The 26835-nt window shown below is 41.8% G+C and overlaps 1 protein-coding gene across 5 annotated transcripts in view; it reads left to right on the top strand.

Annotated features, from left to right (window-relative positions):
- LOC120066375 (tripartite motif-containing protein 44-like) overlaps window positions 1-26835 on the top strand; it is an 84692-nt gene that overhangs the window by 14448 nt on the left and 43409 nt on the right. For 4 of the 5 annotated variants that reach the window (XM_039017702.1, XM_039017700.1, XM_039017698.1 and 1 more), the window contains exons 3-4: window positions 5889-5966; window positions 23973-24266. In XM_039017702.1, the coding sequence (XP_038873630.1) occupies window positions 5889-5966; window positions 23973-24266 (372 nt within the window). Of the gene's footprint in view, window positions 1-5888; window positions 5967-23972; window positions 24304-26835 lie in introns of all 5 variants that reach the window. The other variant, XM_039017701.1, reaches the window with a different exon arrangement.

Below are 26835 nucleotides of genomic sequence, written 5' to 3'. Positions count from 1 at the left end.
AAGGCCGGCGACGCCGACCGCCGAACGCCGCCCGAACAAGGAGAGGGACCGACTTTAGCGAAAGTCGTGACAGCAGCACAATTATTTTTATGATCCAAGCAATTTAACACGTCATCTAAAACAAGTGTAGCAGCTGAAACTGTGCTATGTCCAGGTCTAACACCAGATTGGTGCACATTACAAATAGAGTGAGAAGTAAAACCATGTCTTAGCTAGTCAGGGAAAGTTAGTCATGGATTCTAAACTTTGTAAATGCAAGATCATTTGTAAATTGGACGGTAGTTATCTAAGTCAGAAGGATCAGCAGTATGACGATAATTTATGATTGGGATTACCTAAGCGGGACTTGGTGTTGATAAATCAATGTCTCAGCAAAACCGTTGAAATAACGGGGTCCAGAAACCAAGATCATTTTGAATGGACCCCATCCTTTCTGTAAAACATCTGTTTCCAAAAGGTGTCAACAGAGCTACAGTAGACTCGTAGCCAGTATTGTAGTGCCAGCAACCTGCTGAATCTTTTGCTGCCATGACTCAGATAATTGGATGTTTATTGGAGTCTTTCAGAGTTCCAATCAGTTCCAATCCAGTATCAGACATTCCAAGCTAGCCATCCTAATGTAATTAAATCCCACATGGATTATGACAGCGACAGCCCCCATGTCCTGGCGTAAAATGGTAGAAAGCAGCCTAGTAATGTCCTGTACCCGAGCCCCAGGACAACGAAATGTTTTTGCCAAAGGAACCGAGATGTTTCTCACCATAGAGCTGCCGATTACAACGTAAAAAAACCCATGTGGCTGACTGAGGAGCCAGTGTGTCAGACACCCTCGAGGTCCGGTGATCCGAGTCCAAGGATTGTTAGGTTAGATTACTTGTTGGTTATTACTGCATTGTCGGAACTAGAAGCACAAGCATTTCGCTACACTCGCATTAACATCTGCTAACCATGTGTATGTGACAAATAAAATTTGATTTGAAGGAAGAATCCGATGCAGAATCGCCCTGGGAAGGAGTCAGGATAGCTGGAACATCCAAAGCCAGGAGGGCAAAGCTGTTCAACAACTGGATTCAACAACTAGCCTTCCCTATGCCAAAGAAGCCCCGCTCACCACAGGCTGCTTCCCTCCATTAGCTCTACGGCAGGTGGCCGGCTTCCATGGTTGGGGAGTAGGAATGGTGACAGTAACATTCACTAAATCATTCACTGCCCTTGACCAGCACAAAAATATCCTGTGGCGTTCTGCATTAGCATCGAACAGCCCCCGTGATATTGAACTTTTCAGGGAAGTTAGGAAAAAATATACACAGGCAGTTAGGAAAGCTAAGGCAAGCTTTTTCAAGCAGAAATTTGCATCCTGTAGCACAAACTCAAAAAAGTTCGGGGACACTGTAAAGTCCATGGAGAATAAGAGATAGCTGATATTCTGAAAGAGCTGCAAAATCTGAACCCCTACAAATCAGCCGGGCTAGACAATCTAGACCCTCTCTTTCTAAAATGATCTGCCGAAATTGTTGCAACCCCTATTACTAGCCTGTTCAACCTCTCTTTCGTATCGTCTGAGATTCCCAAAGATTGGAAAGCTGCCGTGGTCATCCCCCTCTTCAAAGGGGGAGACACAAACTGCTACACACCTATATCTATTCTACACTGCCTTTCTAAGGTCTTTGAAAGCCAAGGTAACAAACAGATTACCAACCATTTCGAATCTCACCGTACATTCTCCGCTATGCAATCTAGTTTCAGAGCTGGTCATGGGTGCACCTCAGCCACGCTCAAGGTCCTAAACAATATCATAACCACCATCAATAAGAGACATTACTGTGCAGCCATATTCATCGACCTGGCTAAGGCTTTCGACTCTGTCAATCACAACATTCTTATTGGCAGACTCAACAGCCTTGGTTTCTCAAATGATTGCCTCGCCTGGTTCACCAACTACTTCTCCGATAGAGTTCAGTATGTCAAATCGGAGGAACTGTTGTCCGGACCTCTGGCAGTCTCTATGGGGGTGCCACAGGGTTCAATTCTCGGGCCGACTCTCTTCTCTGTATACATCAATGATGTTGCTCTCGCTGCTGGTGATTCTTTGATCCACCTCTACGCAGACAACACCATTCTGTATACCTCTGGCCCTTATTTGGACATTGTGTTAACTAACCTCCAGATGAGCTTCAATGCCATCAACTCTCCTTCCGTGGCCTCCAACTGCTCTTAAATGCAAGTAAAACTAAATGCATGCTCTTCAATCAATCGCTGCCCGCACCTGCCCGCCCGTCCAGCATCACCACTCTGGACGGTTCTGACTTAGAATATGTGGACAACTACAAATACCTAGGTGTCTGGTTAGACTGTAAACTCTCCTTCCAGACTCACATTAAACATCTCCAATCCAAAATGAAATCTAGAATCGGCTTCCTATTTCACTCATGCTGCCAAACATACCCTCGTAAAACTGACCATCCTACCGATCCTCGACTTCGGCGATGTCATTACAAAATATCCTCCAACAGCAAATTGGATGCAGTCTATCACAGTGCCATCTGTTTTGTCACCAAAGCCCCATATACTACCCACCACTGCGACCTGTATGCTCTCGTTGGCTGGCCCTCGCTTCATACTCGTCGCCAAACCCACTGGCTCCAGGTCATCTACAAGTCTCTGCTAGGTAAAGCTGCGCCTTATCTCATCTCACTTGTCACTATAGCAGCACCCACCCGTAGCACACGCTCCAGCAGGTATATCTCACTGGTCACCCCCAAAGCCAATTCAAATCAAGTTTATTTTATATAGCCCTTCGTACATCAGCTAATATCTCGAAGTGCTGTACAGAAACCCAGCCTAAAACCCCAAACAGCAAGCAATGCAGGTGTAGAAGCACAATTCTTCCTTTGGCCGCTTCTCCTTCCAGTTCTCTGCTGCCAATGACTGGAACGACTGCAAAAATCTCTGAAGCTGGAGACTCTTACCTCCCTCACCAGCTTTAAGCACAAGCTGGCAGAGCAGCTCACAGATCACTGCACCTGTACATAGCTCATCTGTAAATGGCCCATCCAATCTACCTCATCCCCATACTGTATTTATTTCTTTATCTTGCTCCTTTGCACCCCAGTATCTCAACTTGCACATTCATCTTCTGCACATCCTACCATTCCAGTGTTTAATTGCTATATTGTAATTCCTTTGCCACCATGGCCTATTTATTGCCTTACCTCTCTTATCCTACCTCATTTGCACATGCTGTTTATAGATTTTTCTACTGTATTATTGATTGTATGTTTCTTTATTCCATGTGTAACTTTGTGTTGTTGTATGTGTCGAACTGCTTTGCTTTATCTTGGGCAGGTCGCAGTTGTAAATGAGAACTTGTTCTCAACTGGCCTACCTGGTTAAATAAAGGTGAAATAAAAATAAATCCATCAGAAGCGATGGTACTGCTCCATTTTTTAGCAAAGTGGGAGACTTCTTCTAGGAAGGGTCCCTGGAAGGCATTTGCCATTCAGTCAAAGAGTGTTGACATGGCGGTGATACTCTCAGCACATCGGAATAGTGTGCAGTCTGGGGAGTAGACAAGGAGTAGGTAGGCGGGAGTGCTTTCCCCAGTAGATTGTGTAAATTCTTAATGTGTTTGCTAAGAGTAGCCACTTCTTCTCTATAGTCCTCTGCAAGTAAAAAATTGTGGCATTGGAACTCTGGTTGGTCCACATTGTCCCGGAAGAGAGCATAGTACAGCTCCTGCAGCGCACAAATATTTCTCCTTCCAGTCAAATAGTTTGCATTTCTCAGGGTCAATGAATACCCATACTCGTGTCCTAAATAGTATCCCTTTGAGTATGAGAAAAAAATTATGTTTTTAAAAAGTATGCAGCATTTCCAAAATTGAGTATACTTTAAATGCCCGCATGTCATATTCATTTTGCCTTTGACCACAGCTGATCAATTAGATATGGGGATGCGCTACCGAAATCAACGAATAGGGAAACAACGCAATTACACATGGTGTATTCTCAGTATGCAAAAATAGAATGTTTAATAGCATGCAACATTTCGAAAATCGAGTAAGGTTTAAATGCCAGGATGTTATACTCATTCCAGCTCTTCATCTAGTAGAATTAGATGCACACTTTTCCACAATGCATTGGAAAAGGTGGGCTGTGAGTGATGGGCCCTAGCTAACAACAAAACTAGGCTACTTAATTGGGAAGATGCCTGAAGCTTCTGTGTTGGTGTTCAAATGTAGGCTAAGTCATTTTTGTTCTCCTTAAAATGATGACAAGCATTGCATTGTAGGCTACATCTTTGAGAATGTAAGTGTTTTATATTTTATTTTTACTCAAAGTGGATTTCTGTTTTCTCACTGAAAAGTGTTTATTGTTTTCTTCGTCAGAGCTTTTAGTCTTGTCGTCTATGACAAACAGAAAGTCTATTTTTTTTTTTAAATCTATGATTATTTTAGATAAATGGCTATAAATCTATGTCAGTGGCTACGATGTAGAGTTGGGGACCTTACATCTAAGTTAATATGAGATGGAAGGAGAGTTCCTACGAGTTCAGGAAGCCAAGCTAGAGCTCTGTGAGACTTTCACATCGACGGGGGCAGATGTTTTGATCAAGAGAGACCTTTAGAAAATATGCTCTAATACTACAGATACAAGTATGTATTTTACAATTATAAGGAAGGTGAAATCTTATAGTTAATCATTTTATAATTTGATTATGCTATATTTAGAAAGCTTATAAGTAAATTCAAGCCTTATTCATCGTTTTATTGAATAGGAAATACATCATACTGTACATCATATTTGTACTGTGTACTTGAACTTATGTCCTTAAAAGTGACTCCACCTCAGCAATTTATAAAACATTTTACCAGAAAGGTGAGATAGCAACCTTTCTTTGAGTATGCAACATTACTAGTTATTGTTTATGGCCCTTTCATGATAAATAATAACTTTTATGCCGATTATGGGGATTATACCGATTTACATTTTCAATCCCATTGAACTGTTTAATGAGGCAGTCTAGACAGTGCAGGTAGGCCTAGACAGAGCAAGTGTTTGGTGGTTGCAGCCCTGTTCCACCCCTTTATGTTACTTTATTAATATATTCAAATGAACCCATTGTATTTATGCTAACTAGGCACATATACTGTTCTATATTCTAACACAAAATATTGTAACAAATACCTGATACCATTTAGAACATTTATATATGAGTGCATTAAGAATAAGTGAAATTTGACAATACATTGAATACCAGGATTTTCATCAAAATCCCTGAACTCCATTAATTATTTGTCTGTGCCAGCAAAATGTTTTATGTGCTATAATTCGTTCAATATCTGATGCATTTAAAACATTCTAAAAGTTTGAAGTATCTTCATCCATTGTCCAACTATTGCGTTTATTAGAATTGTTTTTAAAACCTTTTAACAATTTTGGTGACCGTTATTAAGGACATTATCACTGCCACATTTATACTCAGGCATACATTATCAGGAAATTATCATTACATTATCATGACATTAGCAGGACATTATCAAGACATTATCATGACATTAGCAGGAAATTATCATGACATTAGCAGGATATTATCAGGACAATGATGATTAAGTACAAAATTGTATCCACTCACTACTGAGTAAATCGCTCTGGATAAGAGCGTCTGCTAAATTACAATTTTAAATATATATATATTGAATTAACACATTATCATTGTAGTACCAATTAGTCATGAATCAAGTGTGATAATCGTTGTCAGAATTTTTCCTCTGAGGAATATTTAGAATGATAAAAGATTAAGCTGAGGAGTGATGGAATTTGACAAAGTTTAAAAACCAACTTCAAATGGTTTGACTGTGTCTCTGTGGTGTCTTTTTTCTCCTCCAGAGCAGGGAGGGTTACGACCTGCTGGGCTGCACACAGAACATGGCTGACCACATCAAGACCAAGTGGACCAACCCTGAGGTCAGTACAACCAAACTGTTACAACTAACATTCCAATATGGCCGATGGTGTTTCTACCTCGGAACATTGCTTTGAACGAGTACGTCTGATGATTCTTTTCCTTCAAATTCTATAACAACGAATCCCATCAGTGGCAGTATGAAATATCAATCTATCGTGAGCTAAAGATGGATTACACAGAGATTACATCCTAAATGAGACAGAGGGGGTATACATGAGAGCCAATTATTCCCATCTATTCACTGTGTTCCTTTCACTGGGAGGGCTTCCATTTGGCTCCCTGTCTAAGAACCTAGAGATTTATGACATCACCACCTAAATCTGTCTTCATCTCCTCCCAGACACACATATATGGCTCTGTTGAGCAGGACTATAGACAAGATATCGTCACAACATCCTTGTTTACTGCTGAGACATAGTACAGAGTCCTGGCTTGCTTTCATACAGTGCTAGTGACTGTAGGTCTTCCTCTAGGTAGTTTATTGTTTAGTGCAAGTTATTGAACATGCATGTTTGACATGGAGTAGGTTATTTGGCAGGGGTCCTGTTAATAGAGTGATATTAGTAGAGCTTCCTTTAGTGATATTGGTTCCCACAGTAGCCTATGGGATTGGCAGGTGGCTAAGTTGTAGTCCCTCTCGACAAGCTACCTCAGGTAGACCAATTTAAAACACACAACAACTGAAATAGACTTTCACTATTCCAGGTCGACCTTGTAAAGGATAGCTGTAATTCCTGCCCAGATAGGTTAGTGTGGGGACACAGTCACTGGAAATCAAACGGTGTGCATGCGTGTCTGGGAGTTAGGTCAGTGCTAACCAGCCAGGTCTAATTTATTTACCATAGACAGTGTTGTACCTGGACCCCCAGCGAACCCTGCAGGCCTAACGCTCTGCTGTGTCGTTACATAACTCTGTCTCCCGCTGAGAGCTGACCTGCAGCCATGCACCATAATCTAGCAGGTTCATTTGAACACCCTTTGAAAAGGTAATACCCTTATGGGCAGCCCCAGCCCCGGCAATTTATCATACTGACATATCAACGCTGCCCCCAGGCCTTCCCGCTGCCCCCAGGCCTTCCTGGACCTTTTGTCTTCTGTACTCCCACCAGAGAGGTGTGGCGTGTTCAGGAAAATCCACTTCCCTCCTTATTCACAGGCTGACATGTCAGGAACCATTAGATGGATTTGTCGCTGTGTCCTCTCCACGCTCTCGAATGTCACAGCTTCTCATTATACAAGACTGCAAGCTGATACAGTGCAGTCAACCGGTGGCAGAGGGAGGGGGTGTGAGTGATGGGGAAGTTTGAAAATATGTAACTTTAGCATGGTAAAGTGAGTCTAGCAAGAGAAGAGGTGTGTGTGTGTACAGTACCATCCCCCTGCGGCGCATGGAGATATGGGCTCAGAGACGTGCAGATTCAAATCCCCATACCTGAGGCAGAGTACACAATTAAGTAGAGGGAATGTAATTCAAGTAAACAACAGTTAGGGGTTCAACCTTTTTATCCACTCACCTCCTTGCATGCGCACACACACACACACACACGCACAAGCACGCACATTTTACTATCCTTGTGGGGACATAAAATTGATTTCCCCTAAACCTAACCCTTACCCTAACCTTAACCCAAAACCTTAAAATAGCGTTTGTCCTTTTGGGGACCTGTGTATTTTCTTGTTTTTCGATCCTTGTGGGGACTTTTGGGGATTTCCGGTACCTACGAGGATAGTAATACACACACAGCTCAAGCAATTTTTTCAACTGTCAACACATTCAAATGAATAGAAGCCGTGTACTGGAGATGCGTTGGTTGGGAATTGTATAGAGGTACGCGTTCGGGCTGTGCGTCCCTCGCGGATGGTGGTGTCAGAGCCACATAGCTATGTCACAAAGGGTTGCTGGACTATTGCTCTCAGCGTCTCTAGACTATGATTTAGGCTTAACTGCCTGCCTGCTTGCCTGCCAACCTTCCTGTGTGCGTGTGCGTGTGTGCTTGCATGTGTGTCTATGTGTCTGTCTCTGAGAGCAGGTAACAGTGTGTTAACCGGGGGGGATCTAGGCAGCAGGTAGTCAGCATATTTACCTCTGTCTCATATTTTATTTACTGTTTCCTCTGCTTAATGCAGTCAGTGGCACAATGCCTGCTGGGGTGGTGCTGCTGGCTGCCTCTCGCTCGCTTCAGACAGGGCCCATATTAGGAGCACCGAACACACACACACACACACCTTCCGGCTCCATCCCTTTTCCCTGCTTCAGAAAATCTAGAAAAGTACACATTAAAGCTGTCACAGGGAGGCCAGGAACAGACAGAAATGCATGGGAAAAACTAACTATTTCTTTCTTTCTCCTGCTCTTTCCATCTTTCCCTCTCTCTCTGCCTCTCCCTCCCTTTGTCCTTCTTTCTTTCCTTTCACAGCATTTTAATTGCATTACCGTATGTATCATTGCCCAGGAGCTCACTGTACCTGACTTTCCTTCACAACCGTGAAAGGCGCAGGGCATTGAAACTCCTGCCGTTAGAATGCCACAGGCCCTCTCTCTCCCTCCCTTGCTTTCCCCCTGTTTACATTACTTTAGAGTAAAAAAGGGTGAAAGTAAACAGTAGCAGTGCGTGAGTAAAATCACTGGGGAGCCAGAAAAAAAGCCCATCTACAACCTATGTGTTGTGATAATTGCGTTGTTTGCTCTATATCCTGTTAGTTCATATGCCTTGCGACCGTGATATATAGGCCTAACACCAAGACAATAAGAAGACACAGTGGCAGAATAAATTCAACCACATCTCTGTGTCATCACAAAACCGGAGAGTAACCTCTGTCTGGTGAAGTCCACAAAGCATATTGAATGTAACAAACAGTTACATGACCTACAGCATGGCCAAGCAAGTTAATATTTCTGACATTTTCGGACTACTAAACCACTATTGTTAGAACCACGGGACGTTACCGCAAGTCGCAAAGAAAACAGGAGCTGCCTTGACTATGCCAGCCCCATTTCAACTTCAACATCATTAAATCACCTAAAAGATAGCAAAAACGATTTAGTCCAATCAACGTAAGCTAACTATGATGTGGCTGTCCATGGTTCTGATTTCTGTGTGTGTGTGTGTGTGTGTGTATTTGTGCAGGTGGAAAAACATGTTGACTCACCCTACTTGTAGAGAAACGGCATTGCCATCCTCCGCTCGTTCATGTTGACAAAACGGTCTATGACTCTGTCATACAGTACACACTGTTATTTTTTGTTGTCCTAGGCTACCTGGCTAAAATTCTTGCTTGAAAGCCTAAATTTCTTTCATGGACAACAATGCGCCAGGCCAGTTAGTAAACATTAGCCTACTACATCTAGCTACATATTTTACCATCCTCTCAGGCCAGGGGCACAATGTAAGAATTTATGGTTGGATCAGAATCAGATTTTTCTTTGCTCTCAATGTGATGTGATTGGAGTGAAGCCAAATCCAAAGTGGCTTCCCTTGACACTTTTTTTGGGGTTCGCCAGGACCATTCACAGTTGAGCTCACTTAGTTTAGCTCAACGCTGATTTGCTGTTTATACTTTTTTTTTTATCAAGGGAGGCCAACTGCTCGCTGGCTTCCCTTGCATTCAGTGCTATGGGTGGCAATAATGTCATATTACTTTTGACCAGACAGCATCAGATAGATGATTTACACATACAGAGAGTGGCAATTTTTTCGCTCGCTTGGATGCTTTCTCCAGTGAGATACATTCAGCCTCTTGTGAATTGAAGGAAAATTATGAAACACAGTCAATTGTTTGGGGAAGCCTGGCTTCCCTTGGCATCCATGAATACACGCCACTGAAAGTAAATAAAACATGTTACCTCTCCTCTGTTGAGTTAGTGGGTAATTTGGAGAATTTGATTGCTGGCAGAGAAACGCCGATAACGGAGAGAGCGAGAGTGCAGAATGGGGCTTTGGATCTCCCTGGAAAAGTGTTCATTTGGAGTGGGGCCATTGTTGCCAGAGGGAGGGACTGACAGTTCAAAGTCATTTGCTCCTAATGTTCCATTAATGCTTTTTAGCCCTTTTACAAACATTACACAGACCCTGGGACTGGGGATGAGCACCAGCAGGACCTATATGGGAGGAGATGACCTTCACAGAAAGTTTCATAACAAGTGTACACAGAGATGCGCAGTATGTATTTTAAATATGCATTTCAGTTACTTCTGAGTATTTTACGCTGGGCTGAACTACACTCCAATGTATTTTGTAACAAGATACTTTCGAGAACTCTAATTAGTATTTTCAAAATACCAAATACTTTTCTATACCACTTGTTTTATAGTGGTTCACCATTTTTTGCCCCCCTTTCACTTTGCATTGGTATCAGAAGTCACTATGGCACTATGTTGTGTTATTTTTTCGTTTTGATTTATTTCACCTTTATTTAACCACGTTGGCCAGTTGAGAACAAGTTCTCATTTACAACTGCCACCTGGCCTAGATAAAGCAAAGCAGTGTGACAAAAACAACAGCACAGAGTTACACATGGGATAAACAAACGTACAGTCATAAACACAATAGAAAAATCTATATACAGTGTGTGCAAATGTAGAAGGCAATAAATAGGCCATAGTTGAGAAATAATTACAATTTAGCATTAACACTGGAGTGATAGATGTGCAGATGATGATGTGCAAGTAGAGATACTTGGGTGCAAAAGAGCAAAAAAACTAAAAAACAATATGGGGAGGAGGTTGTTGGGTGGGCTATTTACAGATGGACTGTGTACAGGTGCAGTGATCAGTAAGCTGTGTCTGCTAAATTGACTTAATGCGTATGGAAAAATGGACAATCGCAAAGCATGCAGAGTATTATTCTTATGAGCTCCGCCCTGAAACAAGGTTTTGCATAGAAGGGATATAGCTTTTGTAAAAATGTACTTTTCTTGGCAGATTTAGGGGAACTTACGCAGCAGGTTAGGAGAATTAACATAGCAGGTTAGGAGAATTAGGTTAAGCTGTATCTCATCTAGACATGACCCTGAAACAAGGCCAATAATAATACCCAGTGTGCTTTGTAGTTTATTTTGGTATGTTCATTTTCACATATACATTAACATTTTGGTCATTTAGCAGACACTCTTATCCAGAGTGACTTACAGTGCAACCAAGGTTGATAAACAACAACATATCACAGTCATGGCAAGTAAAACATTTCTGTAGCCGTTACTGAGAATGTTGTTGCTGCTCGGGCCGGCTACTTGAAAATGTATTCCTATATTTTAAAATACATATATTTTAATTAAATACATTTCAAAAGTATTTTTAATTTTAATTTTAATGCAATTACTAAATACCCTTAAGATCAATGTATTTTGTTATTTTTGCCCATCCCTGAGTGTACAGGACTTAGATGTTTTCTAATCTTCCGAAGCCGTTAGGGCATATGTATACTAAAGATTTCAAATTTATGCATGACTATGAGTTCAAGTGATCGTTAAATAAAATTGTAAACATATACAGGCTTTAGCTGTTTTGGAGCTAAGTAGGTAATGTTTTCCTGTTTCTTATAAATGGCATGATTAGCTGGTTGTGTCTTTTGTTTTGGTCTATTTCTGAGTGTTGGCTCTGTTAGCATTCTCTATCAGTACTAATTGGTAGCACCACGTTCTGAATCTCCAACCCCAAAGGAGCCACTGTCCGTTGTCAATTTCATTGGAGTGTACACTGTATAGACTTCTGCAGTCATGTGCACAGCACTCTCTCTCATTACCAATGTTTAAGAAATTTGCTATATTTAGTCAAACACAGATCACAACTCTTCTCTGTAACATGTTGATACCAAAGAGCCGTTCCGTCTTTAACATTTTGATACCAAACAGTCGTTGTCTGTCTTTGTGTAGCCTCAGAGGCAGTGGCCCAATGCCCACACACTTGCCAGTGCCCTCTCTATCTCTTTCCCTCCCCCCTCCCCTTGTTGAGCCCTGTACACAAACACACACACTCTCGCTCTCTCTCTTTCTCTTTCTTTCTTTCTTTCTTTCTTTCTTTCTTTCTTTCTTTCTTTCTTTCTTTCTTTCTTTCTTTCTTTCTTTCTTTCTTTCTTTCTTTCTTTCTTTCTTTCCTTCCCCTGGTGGCTCCAGTTGGAGGCCTCAGTCTGCTCCAGTGTAAGATTAGCACGCATGGCTGCCTCCCCTCTCACTATCAGGACTACCAGGGAGAGAGGTCCAAATGCAGAGGGCCATGCTCCATAAACAGAGGGCCAGTGCTAGGAGTGCACCCCATCCCCTCTGGTGCAGGAGTTGTAGGGACCCAGCAGCAGAGGGCATGGGGGTTCACTGGAGGCCCTGGAGGATAGTAGAGGTGGTGAGAAAATGTGTCACCGTGTCAGATTGATGACATGTCCACAGCAAATTTGCGATCGGAATTTCACCACACACAGTGTTAAATTTGAAAACTTTCTTAGAAAGTATATTTGACCATCTCAAATAGTTTTAAACTAATAGTTTTCTAAGGGTTGATAAACTAATATGGGTGTTACATATTCCGACTTTAATTACAGGAGAAGTTATATTTTCTACAACCAGATCTCTATTTTTTATGTAAATGGTATGTTATGGAAGGGTCCAGAAACCTTTTTTGTGATTTCACGTTTTTGAGAAACCTTGTTATGTAGCATGGGGTCCCGAAAAAACATGAACAAAGGCTCCCAAAACACCCAAATACATCGTTTTAGAAACAGCAAAGCTCTCAGTATAGTGATGCAGGTCTTTAGATGTTGTACACATGAAATTGTGTCATTCCAAACTTTATCTGCAATGTTATCCTGTTGAGGACAGAGGGCGCTGTTTTCACTTTGGGAGAAAATCGTGCCCAATTTAAACGGCCTCGTACTCAATTCTTGCTCGTACAATATGCATATTATTATTACTATTGGATAGAAAACACTCTCTAGTTTCTAAAACCGTTTGAATTATATCTGTGAGTAAAACAGAACTCCTTTTGCAGCAAACTTCCTGACAGGAAGTGGAAAATCTGAAATTGATGCACTGTTCTAGGGGCTGCCTATTAAAGTCCTTGATAATTATTAGTTTAGATGCACTTCATACGTCTTCCACTAGATGTCGACAAGCAGTGAGAGAAGAAATTGAGTGTGTAACTTGATCTGGACTCGAATCATAGCTCTTGGCATGACGTGTCACCAGTTTCCTGTTTTCTGGAGAGCGCGAGGAGGGACCTGGATTTGCCTTCTGATAAGCTGACGTTATGGACGACTAATATCTCCGGCTTTGATTTTATTTGATACATGTGACAATATCATCGTAAAGTATGTTTTTTCAATATAGTTTAATCAGATTATTGAAATTTTTTCGGGAGTTTTGCCGTGTTCCGTTCTCTTCCGTTTGTTGACGATGGAGAGATTCGTGCCACTTGGCAAGTGTGCTTGCTAAATCGAGAGGGAAAAAGGCCGTTCTAAAACCAAACAACAATTGTTCCCGACAAAGGACCCCATGTACAACATCCTGATGGAAGATCAGCAAAAGTAGGACCCATTCTATGATGTTATTTCATATATCTGTCGTACATGTGAACTAGTCGTTTGCGCCCAGCTTTTGGGTACTCTCTCGCTATACCTAAGCTGGATGTCGTAATGAAGTTATTTTTAGAATTCTAACACGGCGATTGCATTGAGAACTAGTGTATCTATCATTTCCTATACAACATGTATTTTTTTAGTTATGTTTATGAATAGCTATTTGGTCAGAATATGTGTGTCAGAAAAAGTGTCAGAAAAATATCCGGACGTTGTGGGAAAAAGATGCTACGTTAGCACAACGTTAGCACAATGTATAACCACTGATTTCATCTCTAAATATGCACATTTTCGAACAAAACATAAGTGTATGTATAACCTGATGTTATAGGACTGTCATCTGATGAAGCTTATCAAGGTTAGTCAAAATTATATATCTTGCTGGTTTATTCGCTATCGCTAACGTGCCTATTGCTATCGCTAACGTGCCTTGATGAATGAATGCGGTAGTGTGGTAGGCTATTGTAGTAAGCTAATATAATGCTATATTGTGTTTTCGCTGTAAAACACTTAAAAAATCGGAAATATTGGCTGGATTCACAAGATGTTTGTCTTTAATTTGCTGTACACCATTGATTTTTCAGAAATGTTTTATGATGAGTATTTAGGTATTTGACGTTGGTGTCTGTAATTATTCTGTCTGCTTTCGGTGCAATTTCTGATTGTAGCTGCAATGTAAACTATGATTTATACCTGAAATATGCACATTTTTCGAACAAAACATAGATTTATTGAATAACATGTTATAAGACTGTCATCTGATGAAGTTGTTTGTTGGTTAGTTTGGTTGGTTCTTGGTTAGTTAGGTTGGCTTTGTGCATGCTACCTGTGCTGTGAAAAATGTCTGTCCTTTTTTGTATTTGGTGGTGAGCTAACATAAATATATGTGGTGTTTTCGCTGTAAAACATTTAAAAAATCGGACATGTTGACTGGATTCACAAGATGTGTATCTTTCATTTGCTGTATTGGACTTGTTAATGTGTGAAAGTTAAATATTTCTAAAAAATATCTTTTGAATTTCGCGCTTTCAGTGGAATGTGGGAGGAGTTCCGCTGGCGGAACGCCAGAGCCAGACAGGTTAAATTCCGTTTTGCGCGACTCAAGCCGATTCCCCTATCCAGCTTCTCCAGTCTCTATGTATGCTTGCTGCTACAGGTAACTACCAAAATAAAGGAAACACCAACATGTCTTAACCTGTTTGGGCTGCAAGCCCGACACCGCCCACAATATGACAACATCCAGCTCAAAGTGCAGGGCGCGAAATTCAAAAGCTAGTTTTTACAAATATTTAACTTTCACACATTAACAAGTCCAAGACACCAGATGAAAGATAAACTTCTTGTGAATCAAACCAACATGTCCGATTTTTAAAATGTTTTACAGGGAAGACAAAATATGTAAATCTATTAGCTAACCACGTTAGCAAATGACACCACTTTTCTAACTCCATCAGTTTCTTACTCCATCAGGTGCTATCACAAATTCGACCAAATAAAGATATAAATAGCCACTAACCAAGAAACAAATTCATCAGATGACAGTCTGATAACATATTTATTGTATAGCATATTTTTTTTCGAAAAATGTGCATATTTCAGGTATAAATCATATTTTACATTTCAGCTACAAATCAGAAAGTGCACCGAAAGCAGCCATAATATTTACAGACACCAACAGACACCAACGTCAAATAGCTTATTACTCATCATAAAACATTTCCGAAAAATATATAGTTTGCAGCAATTGAAAGATAGGCAACTTGTGATTCCAAACAATATTTCCGATTTATTAAATGTTTTACAGCGAAAACAAAATGTATCGCTATATTAGCGTAGCCACAATAGAGAGACACATTTGGGCGCCCACGACCCGTTCACATGCACGACAGATATATGAAATAACATCATAAAATGAGTCTTACTTTGGCTGATCTTTCATCAGAATGTTGAAACAGGCGTCCTCTGTCCAGATGAGTCGTTGTTTCGTTTCAGAATGAGAAATATCCCTGTTCATTTACCATTTCCAGTAGCCGTGGCCCAACGTAAACACAGTCATACGACGGAACACGGCAAAACTCCCGAATAAAGTTTCAATAATCTGATTAAACTATATTGAAAAAACATACATTACGATGATATGGTCACATATATCCAAAAAAATTCGAGCCGGAGACGTTAGCCGTTCGTTAGGAAGGCAAAACAGAAGTCCATCCCACTTCCTTCAGAATACCGGAAGTGGGCGCTCAGGTCAAAGAAATAGGTTTTTTTCCACCACAGACCAAGAGGAGCAAAAAAATTTCTTCTCTGACATCCTCTTTACACCAATAGGAAGGCGTATAGACTGTCAGCAGACTCCTAGGTGTTAAGACCATGTATAGGCATCAGATTGAAAAGAGCATAGATTTCTGACATTTCACTTCCTGGTCAGGAAAAGTGCTGCAGAAGGACTTGTGTTTCACTCAGAGAAATAATTCCAACTGTTTTAGAAACTAGAAAGTGTTTTCTATCCAAAAAGAATAATAATATTCATATTGTACGAGCAAGATTTGAGTAGGAGGCCGTTTGAAATGGGCACGATTTCACTGGCTACTCAACACTTTGCCTTGCAGCCATAAGAAGTTTTAATAGTGCGTTGGGCCACCACAAGCTGCCAGAACAGCTTCAGTACACCATGGCATAGATTTTACAAGTGTGTGGAAGCACCCCGTTATTTCAATATACAAAAGGTGTCTGGACCCTTCTCTAACATGCCAATTACATAAAAAATGTAGATTTGGTTTTAAAAAACACTTCTCCTTTAACACTTCATTAGAGCTGATGCTGTTACACTTTCTCAGTGTTAGGGAATTAGTAACTCGTTTTGGGTTGTTGTTTTAACACTAAGGTGTAAAGACTTATTTCCATATTTATTTCCCATGGTGCCTTTTGAGTGAATTTTGGAGGTACCAGTACCACCCATGACTGTGTTTGCTAGTGACAGAGACATGATTGTAGCATTTGATGGCTTTCAGTCTTGTAGCCTTCCCCAAGTGAGTGCCTAAGTCAATATTTTATCATAAAAATGTAATTATTTATGACTATACATTACTTTGTTTTACAATACCATACTTTAACAGACTCGTTTTACCCTAACACAGTGGTCTGAAACTCCTAGTTTGCAGGCCACATTGGCAAGTCACATTTTTCTGGCTTGCAAAGTGGTATATCATTCTTATTGGAATCCAGCCACAGTTAGTATAGCTAACAATTGGAAAAAAAATCACCCACAACTCAGTTAGAATGGGTGCGAAGGTAGAGAAGATTACTATATGAGACTACCTAAACCATCTAAATGGGAACAACCATCTCAATAACGGGTGAAATAAGTTCAACCACTTACAGATTGGAATAGTTTGGATACACCTACCCATTCAAGAGTTTTTCTTTATTTTTACTATTTTCTACATTGTAGAATAAAAGTGAAGACATCAAAACTATGAAATAACAAAAATGGAATCATGTAGTAACCAAAAATGTGTTAAACAAATCAAAATATATTTTAGATTTTAGATTCTTCAAAGTAGCCACCCTTTGCCTTGATGACAGCTTTGCACACTCTTGACATTCTCTCAACCAGCTCCATCTGAAATGGTTTTCCAACAGTCTTGAAGGAGTTCCCACATATGCTGAGCACTTGTTGGCTGCTTTTCCTTCACTCTGCGGTCCAATCATCCCAAACCATCTCAATTGGGTTGAGGCCAGGTGATTGTGGAGACCAGGTCATCTGATGCAGCACTCCATCACTCTCCTTCTTGATCAAATAGCCGTTACACAGCCTTGAGGTGTTGGGTCATTGTCCTGTTGAAAAACAAATGATAGTCCCACTAAGGTCAAACCAGATGGGATGGCATATCACTGCAGAATGCTGTGGTAGCCATGCTGGTTAAGTGTGCATTGAATTCTAAATAAATCACAGACTGTGTCACCAGAAAAGCACCCCCACATCATCACACCACCTCCTACATGCCTCACAATGGGAACCACACACGCGGAGATCATCCGTTCACCAACTCTGCATCTCACAAAGACAGCAGTTGGAACCAAAAACCAAAAATCTAATCAAATCAAATGTATTTATATAGCCCTTCGTACATCAGCTGATATCTCAAAGTGCTGTACAGAAACCCAGCCTAAAACCCCAAACAGCAAGCAATGCAGGTGTAGAAGCACGGTGGCTAGGAAAAACTCCCTAGAAAGGCCAAAACCTAGGAAGAAACCTAGAGAGGAACCAGGCTATGAGGGGTGGCCAGTCCTCTTCTGGCTGTGCCGGGTGGAGATTATAACAGAACATGGCCAAGATGTTCAAATGTTCATAAATGACCAGCATGGTCAAATAATAATAATCACAGTAGTTGTCGAGGGTGCAGCACCTCAGGAGTAAATGTCAGTTGGCTTTTCATAGACGATCATTAAGAGTATCTCTACCGCTCCTGCGGTCTCTAGAGAGTTGAAAACAGCAGGTCTGGGACAGGTAGCACGTCCGGTGAACAGGTCAGGGTTCCATAGCCGCAGGCAGAACAGTTGAAACTGGAGCAGCAGCACGGCCAGGTGGACTGGGGACAGCAAGGAGTCATCATGTCAGGTCGTCCTGAGGCATGGTCCTAGGGCTCAGGTCCTCCGAGAGAGAGAAAGAAAGAGAGAATTAGAGAGAGCATACTAAAATTCACACAGGACACCGGATAAGACAGACGTACTCCAGATATAACAAACTGACCCTAGCCCCCCGACACATAAACTAATGCAGCATAAATACTGGAGGCTGAGACAGGAGGGGTCAGGAGACACTGTGGCCCCATCCGATGATACCCCCGGACAGGGCCAAACAGGAAGGATATAACCCCGTCAACCCAGACAGGAAGATCACGTCAGTGACTCAACCCACTCAAGTGACGCACCCCTCCTAGGGACGGCATGGAAGAGCACCAGTAAGCCAGTGACTCAGCCCCTTTAATAAGGTTAGAGGCAGAGAATCCCAGTGGAGAGAGGGGAACCTGCCAGGCAGAGACAGCAAGGGTGGTTCGTTGCTCCAGAGCCTTTCCGTTCACCTTCACACTCCTGGGCCAGACTACACTCAATCATAGGACCTACTGAAGAGATGAGTCTTCAATAAAGACTTAAAGGCTGAGACCGAGTCTGCGTCTCTCACATGGGTAGGCAGACCATTCCATAAAAATGGAGATCTATAGGAGAAAGCCCTGCCTCCAGCTGTTTGCTTAGAAATTCTAGGGACAATTAGAAGGCCTGCGTCTTGTGACCGTAGCGTACGTGTAGGTATGTACGGCAGGACCAACTCGGAAAGATAGGTAGGAGCAAGCCCATGTAACGCTTTGTAGGTTAACAGTAAAACCTTGAAATCAGCCCTTGTCTTAACAGGAAGCCAGTGTAGGGAGGCTAGCACTGGAGTAATATGATCACATTTTTTGGTTCTAGTCAGGATTCTAGCAGCCGTATTTAGCACTAACTGAAGTTTATTTAGTGCTTTATCCGGGTAGCCGGAAAGTAGAGCATTGCAGTAGTCTAACCTAGAAGTAACAAAAGCATGGATACATTTTTCTGCATCATTTTTGGACAGAACATTTCTGATTTTTGCAATGTTACGTGGATGGAAAAAAGCTGTCCTTGAAACAGTCTTGATATGTTCGTCAAAAGAGAGATCAGGGTCCAGAGTAACGCCGAGGTCCTTCACAGTTTTATTTGAGACGACTTTACAACCATCAAGATTAATTGTCAGATTTAACAGAAGATCTCTTTGTTTCTTGGGACCCAGAACAAGCATCTCTGTTTTGTCCGAGTTTAAAAGTAGAAAGTTTTCAGCCATCCACTTCCTTATGTCTGAAACACAGGCTTCTAGCGAGGGCAATTTTGGGGCTTCACCATGTTTCATTGAAATGTACAGCTGTGTGTCATCCGCATAGCAGTGAATGTTAACATTATGTTTTCGAATGACATCCCCAAGAGGTAAAATATATAGTGAAAACAATAGTGGTTCTAAAACGGAACCTTGAGGAACACCGAAATGTACAGTTGATTTGTCAGAGGACAAACTGATATCTTTCCGACAGATAAGATCTAAACCAGTTTGTCCGTGTAGACCAATTTGGGTTTCCAATCTCTCCAAACTAATGTGTTGATCGATGGTATCAAAGGCAGCACTAGGTCTAGTAGCACGAGGACAGATGCAGAGCCTCAGTCTGACGCCATTAAAAGATCATTTACCACCTTCACAAGTGCAGTCTCAGTGCTATGATGGGGTCTAAAACCAGACTGAAGCATTTCGTATACATTGTTTGTCTTCAGGAAGGCAGTGAGTTGCTGCGCAACAGCTTTTTCAAAAAATTTTGAGAGGAATGGAAGATTCGATATAGGCCGATTAGTTTTTTATATTTTCTGGGTCAAGGTTTGGCTTTTTCAAGAGAGGCTTTATTACTGCCACTTTTAGTGAGTTTGGTACACATCCGGTGGATAGAGAGCCATTTATCATGTTCAACATAGGAGGGCCAAGCACATGAAGCAGCTCTTTAAGTAGTTTAGTTGGAATAGGGTCCAGTATGCAGCTTGAAGGTTTAGAGGCCATGATTATTTTCATCATTGTGTCAAGAGATATAGTACTAAAACACTTAAGTGTCTCTCTTGATCCTAGGTCCTGGCAGAGTTGTGCAGACTCAGGACAGCTGATCTTTGGAGGAATACGCAGATTTAAAGAGGAGTCCGTAATTTGCTTTCTAATGATCATGATCTTTTCCTCAAAGAAGTTCATGAATTTATTACTGCTGAAGTGAAAGCCATCCTCACTTGGGGAATGCTGCTTTTTAGTTAGCTTTGCGACAGTATCAAAAAGAAATTTCAGACCAAAGAACAGATTTCAATTGTCAAATGTCCGTTGCTCGTGTTTCTTGGCCCAAGCAAGTCTCTTCTTATTATTGGTGTCTTTTAGTAGTGGTTTCTTTGCAGCAAATCGACCATGAAGGCCTGATTCACGCAGTCTTCCCTGAACAGTTGATGTTGAGATGTGTCTATTACTTGAACTCTGTGAAGCATTTATTTGGGCTGCAATTTCTGAGGCTAGTAACTCTAATGAGCGTATCCTCTGCAGCAGAGGTAACTCTGGGTCTTCCTTTCTTGTGGCGGTCCTCATGAGAGCCAGTTTCATCATAGCGCTTGGTGGTTTTTGCGACTGCACTTGAAGAAACTTTCAAAGTTCTTGAAATTTTCTGAATTGACTGACCTTCATATCTTAAAGTAATGATGGACTGCTTATTTGAGCTGTTCTTGCCATGATATGGACTTGGTCTTTTACCAAATAGGGCTATTTTCTGTATACCACCCCTACCTTGTCACAACACAACTGATTGGCTCAAATGTATTACGAAGGAAAGAAATTCCACAAATTAACTTGTAACAAGGCACACCTGTTAATTGAAATGCATTCCAGGTGACTACCTCATGAAGCTGGTTGAGAGAATGCCAAGAGTGTGCAAAGCTCTCATCAAGTTAAAGGGTGGCCACTGAAGAATCTCAAATAAAAAATGCAATTAGATTTGTTTAACACTTTTTTGGTTACTACATGATTCCATATGTGTTATTTCATAGTTTGGATGTCTTCACTTTTATTCTACAATGTATAAAATAGTAAAAATAAAGAAAAACCTTGGAATGAGTAGGTGTGTCCAAACTTTTGACTGGTACTGTATACTTAAACGTTTTTGGAAAACGTGGTCGCATTAAAACAACTGAGGGATATTTTACTGTAACTCTGTTACCAAACTTTACATCTGCACAGTTCTTCCAGGAACTGTGTTTTTGTGAAATTTTCTGTGTAAGTTATTCAAGATGGTCCTTGTGTATTTTTTGTTAACCTTTATTTAACTAGGCAAGTCAGTTAAGAACAAATTCTTATTTACAATGACGGCCTACCCTGGATGACGCTGGGCCAGTGCGTCTCCCTATGGGACTCCCAATCACTGCCGGATGTGAACCAGGGACTGTAGTGACACCTCTTGCACTGAGATGAAGTGCCTTAGACTGCTGCGCCACTCGGGAACCCATATAGAGTTTTATAGTTTGTTAAACTTTGAAATCAATGGTTTTTGTTTAAAATGTATGCCAAAGTGAAAAATCAGAGCCAAAGCGTAATTCCATTGCCATGGAATTACCCGCCAATAGGTGTATTGGGACAGAAAAAGTAACTTCTAGAATCAGTACACTGGTTCTGTGCCTACTAATTTGCTGTGATTGGATCGCCTGGAATCAGAATGAATGATGGACATTTTTCAACTCCCCCCATATGAAGGAAGTGAATCAAAAATGTTACATCTCTTTGTTGAGTTAGGGAGTAATTTGGAGAATCTGATTGCTTGTGCAGAAATGCCAATAACTGACAAGACTTTGGTCCCCAAAGTCTCCTCAACGCTTCACCATCTACATTGTCGTGTTGTGTTGGAGGCAGAGGCATCCCAGTGAGGGGCCTGCTAGTGGAGGTGTCATATTCTAATGAGTCATAGCTAAAGAGAACTCGGCTGCCTTGGGAGATGGGAAATGGATTAAAAGGGAGTCCCAGTAGGCAGTTCAATTGCCCTGAAAGCCAAACAGATGGCATGGCAGAGGGGCTCTGAAGACTCTATCTGCAGACTGGAGCCATGGAGGAGAGCCTGGGGAGGAGATGCGCCATGCCAGGCTGCAGCCAGGTAGCAACCACATGGCACAGACACAGGGCTGGCTCTAGGCTTTTGGGGGCCCTAAGCGAGATTTGGTTGGGAGACCCCCCCCATCTTGCGGCAAAACATTTGTGGCCCCTCTCTTCAAGGTGAATGTTTAGTTTAGAAAAATATTGTAATTTTAATGGAAGTATTCTGCAATTCTAGTACACATTTTGCCATGGGGCGGAGAGAAAATGTAGCAGTTATATAACACATTTCATGCAATTCTACTCATTGTACCATGGGGCAGAGATAAACAACTTGCAGTTTTACAGCTAATTTACTGCAATTCTACACATTTTGCAATGACTTATGCCATGTTAATATGATATCTGAGGGAGAATGACTAACAAAATCAATAGGAGCCTCCTGGAGGTAAGGGCCCCTGGGCACATACTTATTGTCATGAGTCTTGTCCTGGAGGCATAACTGAGTGATTTCCCCTGAGATAGGCCACCTGCAAAGTCCAATTTTGGTCTTATTTAGACATTATGGTTAGCAGTGTGGTTAAGGTTTAAAAACATATTTTTGTGACTTTGTGGCTGTACCAGCTAGTGACCGTTCTGCAGAGCTGCCTCTAGAACAAGATTCACTACGAAAAATGCTATCCTGCTCCTATATGCCCGGTCGGTATTCGGCCATGATTACTACAAGTTTAGATAGCTGGCTAGACTAACTACCAATCTAAAAAGTGATAGCTGACATGACTAATTGAGTGACTGTCACTGACTGACATGACAAGAGAAAAACTGCTGATGCACTACCACATTTTGAAATTGCACCTAGTGTATTCTACTATTCTTACTCTCAACAGTAAGTTGAGACCCCTAGCGACCGGGGGCCCTAAGCGACCGCTTATGTCGCTTATGCCTTGAACCGGCCCTGCACAGAGAGAGAGGAAGATCATTAATATGACACTCCGAGAGCGAGAAACAGAGAAAAATAGGAGGTTGAGGCCCCATCCCCTTTTCACTCTCACTCTCTCTCAATTCAAATCAATTCAAAGGGCTTTGTTGGCATGGGAAACATATGTTTACATTGCCAAAGCAAGTGAAATAGATCATTAAAAAAGTGAAATCTCTGTCTTTCTCTCTCTATCCCTCTCTCTCTTCATCTTTCTGTCGCTCTGTGTTCCTCCTTCTCTCTGTCACCTTCTGGCTCTAGTCTTTTACCCCATCATCCTCTGTTATTTTATAATCTCCTCGTCTCTCTTTTACTTCTACATTTATGCACTGGCTCTCTACGTCTCTGTCTCTTTTCCCGGTTTTAGGTCTATATCTCAATCATTTATATCCTACAAAGGTAGTTCATTCGAGTTCATTTGAAATGACAGTAATGTATCTCCTCACCTTACTGAACTCTCTCTCACTTTCTTCACCTTCTTCTCCATATTTGACCTTCTTCCTCTCTTCCTTCATCTTCCTAACACACTCTCTCCCTCTCACCTTCGTTTCCATCTTAAGGCTGGTTTATAGTCCGTCTAATAACATGTCTATAGACCATTTGAATGCGACAAGTGTTGTTGACAAAAACAACATTAATTTATAATAATGTGCGTGTGTCTGTAGACTGTCAATGAGACTATTGCACCCTCTCATCCTCCTCTTCTTCCTCTAATTTCTTCACATTCTCCTTCCATCTCCAAAAGTATTTGAACTGAAATATTTACCATATCTCTCTCTCTTTCTCCTTCCCTCTGTCTCTTCAGATGTCTACAGAGCAGTTGGAGGCGTATGTCAACAGTCAGTTTGATGACCTCTATCGGCTGGTTCGTCTGGAGGAGAAGAGGACCCTCCACCTGGTTGACCTGAAGGAAGCCTTCCTGACTGCCGCCGCCGCTGAGAATATCGCTGAGATCACCATCCACACCAAGCGGCTCCAGGAGGAGATGGCCTGCATCACACAGCAGCTGGGCCAGCTGGACCAGGCCGGGGCACAGCCTGGGGCCGCAATAGCAGCCCTAGTCCAGGGAGGAGCACCTGGCCCTTGCCCCAGACCAGCGGTGAGGCATCTCTCCCTTATACACCACCATGGTCAAGGTAGATGTTACCACTATAGGCACTGATCTTGGATCTGTTTACCATCCCTTAATATAATAACCTTAATCATTGGGGGGTAAAGCAGCAAAGACTTTATAACTGACCCATCACACTAGGATATCTGAAAGGCATAGCAGGCAGCTTCATGTTGATTGGTATGAAGTGTAGAGGGGTAAAATCAGTTTATACAAGCTTCTTTTTATTGGAAAGCAGCTTGTGTAAAACTATGGTGGGTTCTTAGATGTAAACATGTTTAGCACTGCATAGCCAAGGGCTTAAGTGTAGCTGTGTATGTCCTCTGACTGCACACACGTACGCACCCACACCCACACACACACACACACACACACACACACACACACACACACACACACACACACACACACACACACACACACACATGCAACCATTTCAATGTTTTTACTGAGTTACTGTTCATATAAGGAAATAAGTCAATTAAATTCATTAGGGCCTAATCTATGGATTTCACGTGACTGGGCAGGGGCGCAGCCATGGGTGGGCCTGGGAGGGCATAGGCCACTTGGGAGCCAGGCCCACCCACTGAGGAGCCAGGACCTGCCAATCAGAATGAGTTTGTCCCCACAAAAATACTCTATTAAAGACAGAAATACTCCTCAGTTTCATAAACTGTCCGGGTGGCTGGTGTCAGACATTCCTGCAGGTTAAGAAGCCGGATGTGGAGGTTGTGGGCTGGCGAGGTTACACGTGGTATGCAATTGTGAGGCCGGTTGGACATAGGGCCAAATTCTCTAAAACGACGTTGGAGGCGGTTTCTTGTAGAGAAATTAACATTGAATTATATTGCAACAGCTCTGGTGGACGTTCCTGCAGTCCGCATGCCAATTGCATGCTCCCTCAAAATACATCTGTGGCATTGTGTTGTGTTACAAAACGGTACATTTTAGAGTGGCCTTTTATTGTCCCCAGCACAAGGTACACCTGTGTAATGATCATACTGTTAAATCAGATTCTTGATATGCCACACCTGTCAGGTGCATGGATTATCTTGTCAAGTGAGAAATGCTCACTAACAGGGATGTAAACAAATGTGCTCACACAATTTGAAAGAAATAAGCTTTATGTGCGTATTAAACATTTCTGGGATCTTTTATTTCAGCTCACGAAACATGGGACCAACACTTTACATGTTGCGTTTATATTTTTGTACAGTATATACACTATATATACAAAAGTATGTGGACACCCCTTCAAATGAGTGGATTTGGCTATTTCAGCCACCCCTGTTGCTGGCAGGTGTTTAAAATCAAGCACACAGTTATGTAATCTCCATAGACAAACATTGGCAGTGGAATGGTCTTACTGAAGAGCTTAGTGACTTTCAACATGGCACCGTCATAGGATGCCACCTTTATAACAAGTCAGTTTGTAAAATTTCGGCCCTGCTAGACCTGCCCCGGTCAACTGTAAATGCTGTTATTGGGAAGTGGAAATGTCTAGGAGAGACAATGGCTCAGCTACCGAGTGCTGAAGCACGTAGATATCATCCTCGGTTGCAACACTCACGACCAAGTTCCAGACTGCCTCTGGAAGCAATGTCAGCACGACAACTATTCGTCGGGAGCTTCATGAAGTGCATTTCCATGGCCGAGCAGCCGCACACAAGCCTAAGATCACCATGCGCAATGGCAAGCATCGGCTGGAGTGGTGTAAAGCTCGCCACCATTAGACTCTGGAGTAGTGGAATGTCGTTTTCTGGAGTGATGAATCACGCTTCATCATCTGTCAGTCCAACGTACGAATCTGGGTTTGGCAGATGCCAGGAGAACGCTAACTGTAGTTAACTTTAGTTCCAGTGAAGGGAAATCTTAAGGCTACAGCATACAATGACATAATAGACGATTCTATGCTTCCAACATTGTGGCAACAGTTTGGGGAAGGCCCTTTCCTGTTTCAGCGTGACAATGTCCCTGTGGACAAGGCGAGGTCCATACAGAAATGGTTTGTCGAGATCGGCGTGGAAGAACTAGACTGGCCTGCACAAAGCCCTGACCTCAACCCCATCGAACATCTTTGGGATGAATTGGAACGCCGACTGCGAGCCAGGCCTAATCGGCCAACATCGGTGCCCGACCTCACTAATGCTCTTGTGGCTGAATGGAACAAGTCCCCGCAGCAATGTTCCAACATCTAGTGGAAAGCCTTCTCGGAAGAGTGGAGGCTGTTATAGCAGCAAACGGGGGACCAACTACATATTAATGCGCATCATACTTTGGGTCATGTAATGTACAGTACCAGTCAAATGTTTGGAATAAGCTAACATTTTGTAAATTATTCAGATAGTTTTTTTCAACTGCAAACCAAAGACATACATACAATATCAGTCAAAAGTTTGGACACACCTACTCATTCAAGGGTTTGTCTTTATTTGTACTATTTTCTACATTGTAGAATAATTGTGAAGACATCAAAACTATGAAATAACACATATGGAATCATGTAGTAACCACAAAAGTGTTAAGCAAATCTAAATATATTTGATGACAGCTTTAC

The sequence above is a fragment of the Salvelinus namaycush genome, chromosome 21 (genome assembly GCF_016432855.1).
Source record: "Salvelinus namaycush isolate Seneca chromosome 21, SaNama_1.0, whole genome shotgun sequence".
Taxonomy (NCBI): domain Eukaryota; kingdom Metazoa; phylum Chordata; class Actinopteri; order Salmoniformes; family Salmonidae; genus Salvelinus; species Salvelinus namaycush.
Note: the sequence above shows the minus strand (reverse complement) of the source record. Positions and strands in the feature narration are given on the sequence as shown.